General features: G+C 49.2%; 1 protein-coding gene across 2 annotated transcripts; it reads right to left on the bottom strand.

Annotated features, from left to right (window-relative positions):
- Positions 1-217: 217 nt before the first annotated feature.
- Positions 218-11,090, bottom strand: HINFP (histone H4 transcription factor). Of its 2 annotated transcripts, none has more exons than XM_046638591.1 (10): positions 11,032-11,090; positions 5,356-5,537; positions 3,665-3,894; positions 3,302-3,413; positions 2,969-3,121; positions 2,379-2,456; positions 2,170-2,290; positions 1,945-2,083; positions 1,728-1,852; positions 218-1,202 (listed from the first exon to the last, which is right to left on the bottom strand). In XM_046638591.1, the coding sequence occupies exons 2-10, from the start codon at positions 5,525-5,527 to the stop codon at positions 779-781; spliced, it is 1,554 nt and encodes a 517-aa protein (XP_046494547.1). In that variant the 5' UTR covers positions 5,528-5,537; positions 11,032-11,090; the 3' UTR covers positions 218-778. The 2 variants fall into 2 exon arrangements, with proteins under 2 accessions (XP_046494547.1, XP_046494548.1); XM_046638592.1 differs by having other exon boundaries at positions 1,007-1,264.
- Positions 11,091-12,439: the final 1,349 nt, after the last annotated feature.

The raw sequence follows: 12,439 nt of genomic DNA, 5'->3' as shown, positions 1-12,439 counted from the left end.
TTCTAGAGTGCTGCTACTGCCCACTCAGGGCCGATGCCTGGCACCTCCATGGAGATGACAGATGGTCTGAGAAGAAACGGAGAAGTTTCACCAAAGGGGGTGGGGAGGCAGGGAACAAGACAGTTAAAAACAAAAACAAACCCCAGTCACTAAAAGGGGAACAAGCCGTAACTCCTCATTACCTAGTTAACTGCTACCAAACATAAGGAAGAAGAAATGAGTTAACAGCCCAAGTGGTTTTTTTTTATTACCAAAAACAACTGTTACACACACACTCAGTGCCTCCGATCCTGTCCCTGAGGATAACCATGAAACTCCTTGGGGTTGGAGGAGTAACCCTTTACAGGGAAACGGCTGCCTGGTTCACAATGCTTCGGCTGGTTGTGAGGAAGGGCCCTTGCAGGCACCAGTGACAGGTCGTCCCTGGGCCTAAGGACCCTAAAGATGGGAATAGATGCGCGTTGACTATGGATTTTAATCACTGTTCCAGCATGTCTAGAGGGTTATGGTTAAGCCTGATACTAGCCACCTGTATAAGAACACACACAACCAGGGTGTCTCCCTCACAGAATCTAGACTCCTCAGGATCCCCACAAAATGTGATCTGGCAGAAAAGGGAAGTCGTTAGAGTCTGCCGAACGATGCAAGCTGGGTCCAGAGTGGACCGTACTGTTCTCAGCACCATTCCTAAAGGCATCCATTGGCAAGGGCTGCCCACTAGGGGCAGTGCCACCAGCTCAGCTCAAACCCCAGGGCCTGGGGGCAGGCTCTGCAGCCTTCACACCATCTGGACTTCTTGCTCCTTAGCTATTCCCCAAAGCTTTTCCATGATGCCCCCTGAGGGGGACTCAGTGGCTGGGGGGGGCTCTCCCGGGGCCTCGGACAGCACATAGTAGACAATCTCTCGCTCGCCTTGGGCGTTGGTCTGATTCACCACGTGGATGACGGGGCTGGGAGTGTCCTGAGAGGCTGAGAGAGCTGTCGCCTCATCGCCCCTGCCCTCCTCTTCCTCTTCCGCCTCTTCCTGGGGTCCTGGCTCCCCTGGTACTGTTTCTAAAATGGTGCCCTGCAGGCTGCTCTCACTCAGGGATGCGCCCAGGTCCGAGCCCTCCTGTAGTTGCCGCAGCAGTTGCTGTGTCAGCTCTACACTCTCATAGCGAACCAGCTGCAGCCGCATGTAGCCGTCTTCGTGCTCCTTGTACCTGGTGAAGCAGGAGCACACAGGGCAGCAAACACAGGCAGGGGATGCAAAAAAGGCCTGGGACTGGCAAAGTAAAGGGCAACTGTGAGGGATGGAAGAAGCCCTGGGACGGGATGTGAGGACAAAAAGGTCTTTATTGGAATATGTAGAAGAAAAGACAAGAGGGAAGGGTTATTACTCAAAATGGAAAATTTTACGTAGAAACCCAAGCAAGAGAGAAAGAGAAGGAGACCAATTATGTGTGTTGGAGGGTGGGGGGTGTCAAGGATTGATGAGAAGGCCATGGAGCTACAGATCAGGACCCTCAGGTTCTGGCTACAGGACTTTTGCACCATTTATTGGGTTTCTCAGCATGCCTTAGATTCAAAAATCAGAAAAACCACCTCTGCCCCACTACTATTCTCAGGGTTTCGTGAGCCTAAATGGAGATGGTGGACATCCAAGCACCATCCAACTCGAGGTTTTTAACTTGCTGAAAAGGTATGAAAAAAAGTGTGTGAAGCTAGGGGGGAAGGTTGAGACATACCGAAAACGGGGGTGCCCTGAGGGCCACTTGAACTGGTGCTTCTTGCGAAGGTGCACGGTGAGGTTGTTGCCCCTTGTGAAGCATTTGTCACACACGTGACATTTGTACCTTGGCTCTGAGTCTCCCTGATGGGCAGGGGAGGGAGAGTGAGGCCAGCTCTTCACCCTGGACTCCCCCACACTCCTGCTAGCCCTCTCCCACCACCAGCCCCACTCACTTCATGCACTTTTCGGTAATGGGACTTGACAGAGCAGAGGGATCGGGCACTGAAGCTGCAGTTCTCAAAGTCACACCTGTAGGCTGGCTCCTTGCTATGGGTGTCCAGATGCTTCCGGAGGTCGATCAGATTCTTGCAGCTGCCAGGAGAGGTCATGAGGGATTGGAGGACATGGGGGACCCTGGAACATGAGTTCCCTGATTCCTGGCCCCTGGTTTCCCTTACCTATAGTCACAACAGTCACATTTAAAGGGCCGGTCCTCACTATGGCGAAAGCGCATGTGGTTTCGGAGGGAGGATGGCAGCGGACAGGTCATGTCACACAGAGGGCACTTATAGTGATTCACTAAGAGGAGCAGAGAGGAGGCTGTGAACTGAGGGCCAGTGGAAACTTAGAGGGTGGGCAAGGAGGTTGGGGGTGGCTGGCTACTCACCGTGGTTACGCATATGGTCCCGCAATAGCCGCTCCGTGGCAAATCTTTTGGAACAGTGAGAGCACTGGAAGCGTTGCTCTGGTGGCGACAGGCAGAAGAAAGCGAGGGCTGTGAGGGATGGCAGAGAGGCACAGGGAGGAGAGGAGAACCATCCCAGGCAGAAGGGAACCACCCGAGCAGAAAAGGGGAGCTTAGGGAACTATGGATGGACACAGTATCGTGGAAAGAGCATGGGACTTGGAGTCAAAAACCTGAATTAGAATCCCGGCTTGACCACTTACTAGCTGTGTGATCTCAGGTAAGTGATTTAACCTCTCTGAGCCTCAGTTTCCTCATCTGCAAAAAGGGGGATAAGAAGCCTACCTCATGGGGCTGTTGTGAGGATTCACTGAGCTAAGAGAGCTGGCACACAGTAAGCACTGAATAACAAGGTCTAATGACTGAATCAGCAGGGACCGTGGCAGCTGACTGAGCCCTAAAGGTAGATGTAGCCAAGATACCTTCAGTGGCCCCCTCTCCTGGGAACGTGCCCCCAACACCCACCCCAAGCAAGACAGCCTGCGCACTCCCCTTCTTCTCTGATTGCTTACGATCCAATGAGGTCTGGCGCCGGATGTGATCTAAGAACTTGGTGTTGTTGGCAAACATGCCCCCGCAGGTGGGGCAGGCCACTACCTTCTCCTGGGTATGGCTGCGGAGGTGCTCTCGAAGCTTACAGCGGTCCTTGAAGGTGCAGGTGCAGCCTGGGAAGGAAGCCCTGGTCAGGCTCCAGCCACAAACCCCCAGAGTGGGCTCTGGTATCCCCACATCTCTCCAGCCAGCAGCCAACCTTGCCCTGCAGGACTGGTCCCATCCCTAGCTGCTCCAGCCCCTCGGCAAACCCTAGGCTTCTTTAGAGGCCAGACGTTAAGGAGTGGCCCTACCTTTCCAGCCACAGAGCACCACATGGTTGTCCTTGCCGACTGCTTGGTATTCACAGCACAGGCTGTGTGCTTCCACGTGCCGATAGAACCACTCAGGATTGTCGAAGGAGCTCTGTGCCAGGAAAGGGGTAAAGAAGGAGGGTGGGTAGATGGACTCTTACCCCATGTGTCCAAAGGGGGCTTCTCGGTCTCTCCCAAATTAACTTGGTGGGGATGGGAAAGTTGAGCAAGGGAGCTACCCAGAAATGAAGCAGAGATACTAGTAGGGACCTTGGGAATATAGGGGATGCCTGAAAGGGTCAAGGCATCTTGAGTTAAGATCCCCAACTTCCTTCCACCCTATTACCGGCACTGCCTGCTGACCTCACAGTGCTCCCACAGACACAGGAAGTGGTCAGGGATGTCAGGGATGACATTGCGGCTCTGGAAGTCCAGGATGCAGGGGCTGAGGTCAGCCTGGCTCTGCAGGGCCTGCAGCCCCCACTGTTTCAGCTTGGTGTGGTAGCAGTGGAAGTAGACATGGCGGATGAGGTCAGCAGAACTGTCCAGGGAACAAAAGCCACACTCCTGCCACAAGCAGGAGAATTCTTCCTCTGCAGAAGGGGGGTTAGAAGGAAGAGTCTGATACTTTCCAAAGCTCAGGTCTCCTTCCACCTGTGGTACTTCGTATCAAGTGACAAGGCTGGACTCTGACCAAATTACCAGGAGTTCATTCACCAAATACCAGTATTTAACAACCAGCAATTGTGTGCCAGGTGCCGGGGATACAACAACGAGTAAAAAGAGTCCCAGTCCTCGCCTGCACAGAGATTTCAGTCAGGAAGAAAAAACATTAATCAAATAATCACATGCATAAACATAGGACTGCAGCTGTCATAAGGACTCTGACGGGAGGAGGGGGTCCACGGCACTAGAAAATAATTAAGCAGAGGTAATTTGACATAGACAGGGATGTCTTGAAAGTGGGCCTGTGTTGAGCTCTGAAGGGCGAGGATCTGTAAACTAGGCGGAGAAGTGTGGTCTAGGCAGAGGGAACGTGTGTGCAATCCCAGTGGCAGAGACTCAGAGAAACGGGTACGGCTGCATGTACAGAAACCGGCTCCAAGTTTCTGCTGTTCCCTGAGGAAGAGGCTGCCTTCCAAGCTGGGACACCTCCTGCTCCTTCCTGTCAAACCAGAAGTCCTTTCCCCCATATTCTGCCCAAGATCTCCCTTCTCCAGGAAGGCACATCAACTAATCCAAACCATTTTCCATCTCTCTAGCATTTCTCTCTAAGCACCATATTTTCAATGCTTTACAGGGATTTACTTGTCTTAAAAAGTAGATACTTTAAAAGATATAATAATCCCCTAATGTCTCTTTTACATAAATATTATTTGACTTTTGAAACTATCAGTTACCATTCATACTCACTAGACGTAAGACAGAATTTGAGGTGGGGGAAGCAGAGCTGCCTCCGTACCTTCTGTGGCACAGAGTTTTCCAAACTCTGTTGTGACCCCTTATAAGGTGGGTGGTGAAATCAATTTAGGGGATTGCAGACCACTTTTCTTTTTAAATAAAAGGGAAGACGAACATTTCAGAGAGGATTTAATAAAGACAAGTATTATTTCAAGTGTTTTTTAACTTTTGCGTATGCGGTTGTGATGTAAAATGTATTCCTAACTGGCGGTTGCAATAAAACACACTGAGAAACACTACCAGAGAGTGAAAAAAGCAGGCTGCCAACAGCTTGTACAACATGATCCTTTTTTAAAAAAATAAGATCAGATTTATCTAATTTATGTATACACATGCACAGAGAAGTCAAAAAGAATGTTCACTCCAATGCTGTCAGTAACTGGTTTTTGATGGCAGGATGGCAGATTCGTTCCATACATTCTTGTTGAACGAGTTTTCTATAATCAGTCTACAATGTTTTTCTAAACATAAAAAGCACAAGTAAGAATGTAAACCACTATTCTCCCAGGCTGCCTTCTCTCCCTGAGGAAAGGCAAGTCAGATTTTCCACCTTCCCCGGAACTCTTTCCCCTTCCTCCGTCCTGCTCCCTTACCCAGCGGGTCCTCCTCCTCCTCCTCCTCCCCGGAGCCATGCAGATGCTGCTGCAGGTGCTGAGTGACGTGCTCACAGAACTCCTCCATGGCAGAGCACACAAAGGAGCAGGACGCCCACTCACACTGGAGCCCCAGGTTCTCCTTTCGGGGAACTTTCCCAGGGGGCGGCATGGCCTTCACCCTAGAGGAGGAGGAAGAAATCCACAGTTGCAAGGATTCCACCCAAGTGCCGCTGGGGGTCAACAGCTGGGCAGGCATCCTGCCTAGACCCAGCAGGCATTTTCCAGTGACCTGTAAGAAACCTGTGCTTTTCAATGAGGATGGAGTAGCAGTTCCTCAAACCCCTGGAAGCTGTCTCAGGAAGGAAGAACACAAACTAACATTATTGAGCACATGCCAGGCACTAAGCTAAGAACTTCAACAGAAATTTTCTCACAAAGCTTCAGAGCAACTCACAAGAAGGAATTATTTCTATGGGAGCCAGAACAATGCTCAAGTTCAAAGAGATGGCTTTGGAGAAGGAGACAGCTCAAATCCAGACTCTTCTTTCTACCACCTACTAGCTGTGTGAGCTTGCCCAAGTAACTTAACCCTTCTACTCCTGAACATCTCACCACGGAAATGAGGATAATAAAACCTTTTAATTTCACACTTACTATATGCCAAGCACCATACTCAGCACTTTATTTACATTGTGTCATTTAATTACCAACACCACCCTTTGAGGTAAGTACTATTTTTAACTTCAGTTATAGATAAGGATTTGGGGCCTTCTCTGAGACAAGGACTCAGAGAGGTTAACCGATTTGCTCAAGCCCACAGACTGGTGGTGTGGTAAGCTCAGGCTGGGTTGTCTCCAAAGTCCATTTTCTTTCTAATCTACAGAGCCTGCAGAGGAGCCCAGAAGCTCCTTAATTCTCACTGCATCATGTGGTAAGTCCCCCACCGACTTTTAAAGCGCCGTGTAATTGCCTACCCTATCCAGTAATTTACTCCACCACTCCCCTAACATCCTCTGACTAAGATGTAGATTCCATCTGAACATAACAGGCCAAATCTGTCTAGTGATATGTATCTCAGGTGTATACAGTGCTAGGCATTCTTAGCCATGTAATACATAGTTGTTGAAGAAAGCTGAATAAAAAACTAAAGGTTCTCAATCTTTAACACGCATACAAATGCAAAGTTTTCCAGCCTCTTCCCTAGAGGTTTCTAGAGGAAGGTTGGGGTTAAGCCTAGAAATCTGCCCTTTGACCTTGGCACCCCAGTTCTGATGCTGGCAGTTCCAGGAGCAAAGTCTGAGGAACAATAAAAGAATAGCTTCCCTCATTAAAGAATGATAGAGGATGAGACTGCAAGCAAAAGTCTGGGGGGAGAAGGGACACTAAGAGGCCTTGACTCTGTCCCCCCCTCCTCCTTGAGGATTCTCACTGATTCTTGCTGCCCCCAGAGTGGTGGACTCTGAAAGGGAGTGGGGCATTGCTCCCTCAGCCTAACTCAGACAGGTGGGACCTCTGAAAAATGCCTTTACTACATACAGAGAGGAAAAACACAGAAAATACAAAATACAGTCATGTGCTGCAAAACGTTTCAAGTCAACAATGGATTGCACGTACAACGGCACTCCCGTAAGATTAGTATCATATAGCCTAGGTGTGTAGTAGGCTATGCCATCTAGGTTTGTGAAAGTACTATAGGGGAAGAGGAAATTTTCCTCTACCCTTCTAGGTTCTTCTGACTGGTCTCAGAATTAAATTGACATGAGACAGATTAACAGGAGAAAAACAAACAAAATTAATAACATGTAAACATGCGAGAAATCCAGGAAAAGTGAGTAACTTGCCAAAACGGCTGAAGCCTTCACCTTAAATACCATCCTCAGCTAAAGACAAAAGAAGATGTTGGGGGTGGGGAGTCATCCTTCCTTCATCAGGAAGGAAGGCAAATCACAGGTAGGTGAAAAGGAGCAACGTTTGGAAAACAAGTGTTTGTTTGACCACACAGAAACAGAAGAACACACAGGGGAGCCCAACAAAAGGCTCTTCTAGGTTTCTCCCTGTCTACCACCAAGTTCATGTTATGCCAAGGTGATAGCTCAATTCCTGAGACAGGTTTTTTTATCTGGATTTTTTTTGGCCGTTAAGGGGAAGATAAGAAAAACTTTCTGAGTCCCCTTTTTCTTAAAAATAATCAGCCTAGGGGCCGGCCTGGTGGCACAGCAGTTAAGTTCACATGTTCTGCTTCTCGGCAGCCAGGGGTTCGCCAGTTCAGATCCCAGGTGTGGACATGGCACCGCTTGGCACACCATGCTGTGGGAGGCATCCCCCATATAAAGTAGAGGAAGATGGGCAGGGATGTTAGCTCAGGGCCAGTCTTCCTCAGCAAAAAGAAGAGGACTGGCAGTAGTTAGCTCAGGGCTCATCTTCCTCAAAAAAAATCAGCCTAAAATAATCCTCATGTTAAAGAGACATATTTTGGGGTGGCAAATTTTGTTCCCCTTTAGTATACTCTATGATATGTGCACGACAAAATCAGCTAACGACACATTTGACACAACATATCACCATTGTTAAGCAACGCGTGCCTGTACATAAACTCCTTCATGCTTACAAGTACAAACCTACTATACCAAACCGCTTACCAGAGAGAGCCCTTTTTAATCCACAGCCTTTGCCCCTCTTCCAAGAAATAGCCAGTTCCCTTTGACACTCTGGGGTGTACAAGGGGTTGCTGGGCTGCTGTAGACTAACAGTGAAGCCCAATTAGGAGAAAATGTGGACTACTTTTATAAGGTCGGGGCAGGAAAAGTAGGGAAAGCCTTCCTCAGTCAGCTATCACAGCCCAAACCTCTAACTCTCTACCAGCTACAGGATCAAGTCCACTGAATGGCATGTAACGCTTTTCTCACACTGTCCTCAACTCACCTCTCTAGGAGCCGGGAAAGGAAACTAACACACATTAAGGGCCTACCGTGTGGCAGCCCTACGGTGAGCACTCTTCAGACTTCATTTCATTTGATGTTAAGAGCGCCCTGATTAAATCCAAAGATCAGGCTCATCCCCCCACATCATGCTGCTCCGCTGGCTTCTTCTTCTGTCCATTCATCCCCTCGTCCTCTCTGAGGCAATCATCTTTGTCCCTAAAGACACTACATGCTCCTAAAACTCTCTGCCTAAGCACCATCTATTCACCCTTCAAGGCCAAATGTCCCCTTCTCGGCGAGTCTTTTCCTAACCCAGCCAGGTACAGCTAAAATATCCCGCCTCCTGTCCCCACAGTACTCTGTACACACTTCATTACGCACTTGTTACAAGGGAATGGAACGTCTGTCTCCCCTAGACCAGGAGCTCTAGGGGCAGGGATCCTTCACTTCTCATTGCCAGCATTAGCACAGAGCTTTGTACTCTCCAGACACTCACTGAATGTCAGGATCTGATCACATCCCAGGAAGCCTTCCTAAACTACTCCTCCCCTCAGATTGCCTCTTGGTTCTATGGTTAACATAACTAACCTCAGAAAATCTTAATCCTATCTTTATGCTGCCATGGTCACTCATGATTGTTTTATTTGTTCTAGTCTCATTTACCCAACTGGACACTATTAGCTGCTTCTGAGAAGAAACCATACCACACCCATGTGTCCATATACTGTGTCCAGCATAGTGCCAAGCACAAATATTCTGAACACATACCTGTCGTATACCTGTTGTCAGGCTGGTGGGTAAGGCTCAAGAGGCAGGCTATCTAGATATCTAAGATGACCTGAAACTTAGGCAAAGTTCCCTAAATCCCTCTTTTACTGTCTCCCAGGCTTCTTTTTTTTTTTGAGGAAAATCAGCCCTGAGCTAACATCTGCCAATCCTCCTCTTTTTGCTGAGGAAGACTAGCCCTGAGCTAACATCCGTACCCACTTTCCTCTACTTTATATGTGGGACGCCTGTCACAGCATGGCTTGATGATCAGTGCCATGTCCACACCCGGGATCCAAACTGGCGGACCCCAGGCCACCAAAGCAGAACGTGAGTACTTAACCACCGCTGCGCCACCGGGCCGGCCCTCTCCCAGGCTTCTTTACTTTCTCTCCCTGTGCTCTGCTTGTTTCTACCCCGGAGAACTGTGGGACTGAGTGACTATCTGGTCACTACTCCTCTTTCTGCGGGCAAGGAATGCAAATGAGGCAACTTGTATACTTGAGAGGGCAATGGATCAGCTGTCAGAAGATCTGGCTTCCAGTTTTCTGTCTCAACGATTTTGCTCTGCCTACACTAATATAAGAACACCTACTGTAGGCCAAGCACTGTTCTAAGTGTCTTATACATATAAAAACTCATTAATACAACAACCCTGTTGAAGTAGGTACCATCATCATCCCACTTTGGAGATGGGGAAATGGGCTCAGATAGGTTAAATAATTTACCCAAGGTCACAAAGCCAGGAAGTGATGGAGTCAATTCAAAGCCAGAGAGTTCAGTTCCATTTTCCTCCAACATCTGCCTGTCTTGCCTCTCCTTGTCTGATTCCCTCCTCCCCAGAGACATCATATCTGTATACACAATACTCAAAATATGTTTTAAGTAGTTATTTTGTCAATTTCCTCATTAGCTGTGAGCTCCTAGAAAGCCTGGCCTGTGCCCTGTTCAGTTCTAACTAGAGGGCCAGCACATACCTACTATGAGCTCTTTTAATGTTTAAGTAAATCTATAACTTCTCACTTTATTTTTGGACAAATCACCTAGCTTCTCTGAACCTGTTTCCTTAAATATAAAATGAGATATTACTATCAGAGCAATGGGTGATGGAATTCAAGAAATCTGGTTAGAAGCTCCAACATTTACCAGCTATGCGACCTTAAGCAAGTGACGTAAGCTTCAGTTTCCCCTGTAGCATGAGAATAACTATGCCTGTCTCACTGAATTGCTTTATGGATTAAATTGGATAATGGATATTAAAATGCTTAGCATAACATACCGCTAGAACTCAACAAGTGTTAGTTATTTGTACCCTTGCTTCTGAGAATGAGATGATCTAAGCACAAATTCTACAAAAAAGTTCACCTAGAGGACAACCTGAGGGATTCCTAACACTTCTTTTCATCAGGAGTCATCGTAAGAAGCAATCTGCAAATACTTCAGAGTATATATTGCAACGCAAGGCACCCAATGAACCCTGAATGGCATTCAAGAGAAAGAGGGGCCCAGGTCCTGACTCTCCCAAGAACTCACAGTCTGGCAGAAGAGATAAGATTGACGTGTGAAGACAACGACCAAAACAAAGCGCTAGATGAGGGAGATCAGGACAGAAAAACCCCAGAGGGCAGGCGAGGCAGGGAAGGCTTGCCCTAAGCGAGGGGGACCCGGCCCCTGGAAGGACGGGTAGAATTCAGAGGGAAGAAAGGAGACCATCCCGGCGGGTACCAGCTCGATCTCGCAGCCCCGCAGGCTTCCCGGGGTCCTTCCCCCTAAGGCGTGGCGGTGACCGTGGCTCAGCGGCAGCGAAACCCCTGACGAGCAGGCGGGGTGGTTCGAGCCGGGGTCAGGGACCCGGGGCGCTGCAGGAGCCAGGCATACCAGAGTGGCCGAACTGCAAGAGGAAGCCTCGACGAGGCGACTCGGGAAGAGCCTGGCCTCAAAGCCCACCCACTCTGCAACCCCGACCAAGTGCAGAGCCCCACTTTACCGTTCCTCAGCTCCCGGGTCTTTCCAGCTCTGCTCTCACCTCGGACCATCTCCTGCTTGAGCGACGGACAGCGACAGCCAATCGCCGCTCTTGGATTTCTCCAACAGCCAATGGTCGCTGCGACTGACGGAACCCGTGCGCGACCAAAACACGGAAGGGGCGGGAGCGAGGGGCGGCGGGCTGCTGGGAAAGGCTGCGCTGCCGGCGTCGCGGGGCTCCCGGCGGGACGCAGGCAGGGAACCCAAGAGCTCGAATTCCCCCAACTGCGCAGGCTCGGCGCACAGCACCCAGTGGGCATGCGCAAGGCTCGCGTTGGTCGCCGAGCGGGGTTCTTCTTTTTGCCGGGCTTGCTGCGTTAGCCGGCCACGTGGGCAGCGAGGAGGCGGTGTGGGAGGTTGGCTGCCCAGCGTGCCAGCCCTGCTCGACCCAAACTGAGGGTCTTACCTCTATCCTTCACCCTCTTAATCTTCTTATCTCTCAAATATTGCTTTTCCTGTGCCATGCTGTCTTTCCCGCACACCTCTGCCTTCTGTGTGGCTAGGCTCAGTGAAAGACCATGTCATCTATCCTCTCCGAGTCAGAAAGCCGGTAGTCATCCCTGATTCCTCCGTCACCCGTCTCATCCAGTCCATTGCCAAGTCCTGCAAATTCTACCTCTTTAAACACAGGATCTCTCATAATCATCCTGCGTTCTTAATCTTCACCGTTCCCGCCCTAGTCCATTAACGACGTCCCGCCCTGATGTCTACACTAACAACTGGTTCCACTGTGTACACTGTTGGTTCCCACCAAACCATTCTCCTAAGAGCACTCAAAGAGCAGATCAGATCAAACCACCATCCCGCCTTAAAGACTCAAAGGCATTCTGTTGCCCTTAGGCCAAAACCCCAAAACCGTGCTGAGGCTTTGTACACTTTTCAGCATCTGGGCCCTGCATACTTCTCCAACTGTGTCTTGAATCCTTCTCCACCTGACTTCCTGCTCTTCAGCCCCAAATTTCTTTCAGTTTCTCCACCACACCTAGCCGCCTTTTTCCTCTCCTTCCTTGTACAACTTGCTGTTTCCTCTGCGTGGAACACTTCCCCGTCTCCCTCTCCCACGTAAATTTGACTGATTCCTACTCATTCTTCAGGTCTCAGTGAAGATGCTTCTTTTTCCAAGAAGTCTTCCTTGACATCCGTTTCCTGTATTTCCCCATAAGGGCTCTATCACGTTGTATAGTATTTGCCTGTTTACTTGTCTGCATTCCTCAGACTCAGTTCAGTGAGGGAGGGCAGGGATTGTATGCGTTCTTCACCTTTATAACCCCTTCACTTAGCTTAGTGGCTGAAACTCAGTAAGGGTTCAAGACATATTTGTTAAATAAATCATGTACCTTAGTAAGGTTCATTGGGATTGATACCTATTT

The sequence above is a fragment of the Equus quagga genome, chromosome 14 (assembly GCF_021613505.1).
Source record: "Equus quagga isolate Etosha38 chromosome 14, UCLA_HA_Equagga_1.0, whole genome shotgun sequence".
In the NCBI taxonomy this organism is placed as follows: Eukaryota; Metazoa; Chordata; class Mammalia; order Perissodactyla; family Equidae; genus Equus; species Equus quagga.
This window is presented reverse-complemented; position numbering and strand designations above follow the sequence as displayed.